The sequence below is a fragment of the Sphaeroforma arctica genome, assembly GCF_001186125.1.
Source record: "Sphaeroforma arctica JP610 unplaced genomic scaffold supercont1.1443, whole genome shotgun sequence".
In the NCBI taxonomy this organism is placed as follows: Eukaryota; class Ichthyosporea; order Ichthyophonida; genus Sphaeroforma; species Sphaeroforma arctica.
In genome coordinates, this window is record NW_014039115.1 from 12,561 (window position 1) to 15,040 (window position 2,480).

The 2,480-nt window shown below is 42.2% G+C and overlaps 1 protein-coding gene across 1 annotated transcript in view; it reads left to right on the forward strand.

Annotated features, from left to right (window-relative positions):
- SARC_10923 (hypothetical protein) overlaps window positions 1–2,268 on the forward strand; it is a gene marked incomplete at its 3' end in the record, with an annotated part of 5,043 nt that extends 2,775 nt beyond the window's left edge. The window contains exons 2-5 of the mRNA XM_014295014.1: window positions 383–492; window positions 927–1,141; window positions 1,336–1,520; window positions 2,189–2,268. Of these exons, the coding sequence (XP_014150489.1) occupies window positions 383–492; window positions 927–1,141; window positions 1,336–1,520; window positions 2,189–2,268 (590 nt within the window). The remainder of the gene's footprint in view (window positions 1–382; window positions 493–926; window positions 1,142–1,335; window positions 1,521–2,188) is intronic.
- Between the last annotated feature and the right edge of the window lie 212 nt (window positions 2,269–2,480).

The window sequence follows — 2,480 nt, forward strand, 5'->3', positions numbered from 1 at the left end:
CATGAATTGCGGTGCCTAGAACCTGACCTATCGTTCTGAGCAAGTTCAGTTTTTTAGGTGTAGATTTCACTGTTGCCTACTCGTTGATAGATTAATCGAATCCGAAGATACTCGCATACGTGCATGACATTGACAATATGGATGCCAACTGGTTATGATCAAGCATGATATTTTGGTTGTCAAAGAAGCGTTTTCACCTCTACTTCGTATATGCACGCATTCAATGTAGCTGATTCGTACAAGTTTTTACCAGTATTCAACCTCCAATGTTGCCTCTGCTATGCACTTCTTCTGTATGGTTTGTGAAGTTATTTACCATTGACATTGTCTTTAACTTAAATTCCACACAGCGAGGCTGAATTGCCCCCTATAACGGTTGAAGATATCGAAGCTACTCGAAAGGCACGGGAACGGGAAACCAAGTGGGCTTTCATGTTAAAAAACTGGGAAAAATATAGTAACTGCAAGAAATATCCAAAGAAATATGAAAAGGTGTGTATTTATACGGATTCAGTACATCGTCAGTTTGAGAGTGGCACTCAAAGCTGATTGCTGCAGGCTATTTGTAAGGGCGTTTTGTAAATACAGTTCTGTGTAGGCTGATTGTGGTCAATCAATTTTACATGTGACTGTCAGAAGTTTATCCTTTACGGCCCTACGGCCCAGAAGTTCGATGCCGATTACTGCATCGTACCATTCGTGTTCTCACTGAGTTTCGTCCGGCTTGTGTCGCATTGTGTCACCATCACCCTTTGTTTGCCATTGAAACCATCTCGCTTTAAACCTTCGACACCGTCTTACATGGTATCGGTGGTACGAGTGCACCCTCGTCGTCACTCGCAGAGCTTTCAAAAGCATGTCCTTTGGCGCGTTCCGCATCAACCACTTGGGAACTGATCAGATTCCACATTCTCATTACTTTTTAGTTACGGCAGCGGATGTACAAGGGCATTCCCGACTCCATGCGCACCACGTTTTGGTCCAAATGTTTGATGGTGGACGCACAGAAGAAAGAGAATTTAGGTGTTTACACCGCCTACACGAAAAGCTTAGCCGACTCTAAGGACATCTCTCAGATTGATCTGGATATCAATAGGACATTCAGAGACCATATAATGTTCAAAAACCGATATTGTATAAAGTAAGTAGCTAGCATCATAGCACTAATGCAAATGCCAGCATTGTGTTGGTTTTTTACCAGTTCATGATACTTAGCCTCGGTTTTTGTACATCATGGTTAGATCCGTGGATCTCACCAACCGGAGGTTCGAAGCTCTCAGTAAGTTTTTACTTCTCAATTTTATTCGGCCTGAATTCACGTCATGCAATTTGCAGGCAACAACATCTCTTCAACGTGCTCGTGAGCTACTCATTACACAATCCCGAGGTAGGCTACTGTCAAGGCATGGCAGGTATCGTAGCTGTCCTGCTGATGTACATGGGAGAGGAAGAGGCCTTCTGGGGCTTAGATGTGCTGTTCAGGAATAGCAAGTACGACATGCATAACTTATACACACCAGGTACGATCCACAAACAATGTCGCACTGATAAGGTCAGAACTGTGTTACGACGATCATTGTTATGATTTCATGTGTCAGGGAGACACGGAAGCGTATTTTTCAGACAAGAGTCAGATAATTTTACGCGCTTGTCAAACCAAATATCATGCGCTGAGCAGACATCGCTTCCAAATAAATGCGAGATTTGTGACAAACGGGGTATCAGGTCAGTTTTCTTCTCTGTAAGGTGGACAAATGTTCGAGATCACAACATTTTACTGTAGTGAGCCATGTGTATCCGTATTGCCTGCACCTTGAATTGTGATGCACAACGCCATGTAGCTCACAGTATACTAATTTATATCGATGCCGGATATTTCTATTGCTCTTCGCTTGCTTTGACACAACGAATTTGCCGTTTCATTGCCGCACTTACTTCCGGTAATCACACAAATGTATTGTATACATTACGGGAACACGCGAGCTATGCTAGACGCCAGAGGTCTATTAAGGAATGCAGTTTTTATGGAAATCGTGTGCCTGTTTTTGCGCTCGCGTGTATACACTTTATGTTTCTCTCTCATACATAAATCTAGTGAGCGTCACTTGCAGGGTGCGTAAAAATTATAAATTCTTAAAAGATATTCTTCGCGATTGCTGATCTCCTAACCACTTTCTCTCGTTTATAGGCTTCCCGAGACTCATAGAGCAGTGGGCGTTGTTCGAGGAATATCTACAGGGGCTGGAACCTAAATTATGGCATCATTTTGTAAGTATCGAGTGTTATTTTACTTTCGCGTTATAACCGTTGCATCAAACGGGAGTGTGTCTCTACATATGCCGTGCCTGTGTAGCTATAACTGCAATCTACAAGGTTTGGCGGCTTGTACAGTCTTCCCGCCCACCTTTTCGTATTTATCCATCACGATTCATGATTAGTTTACATATATATAATATATTTATATAATATATATATATATA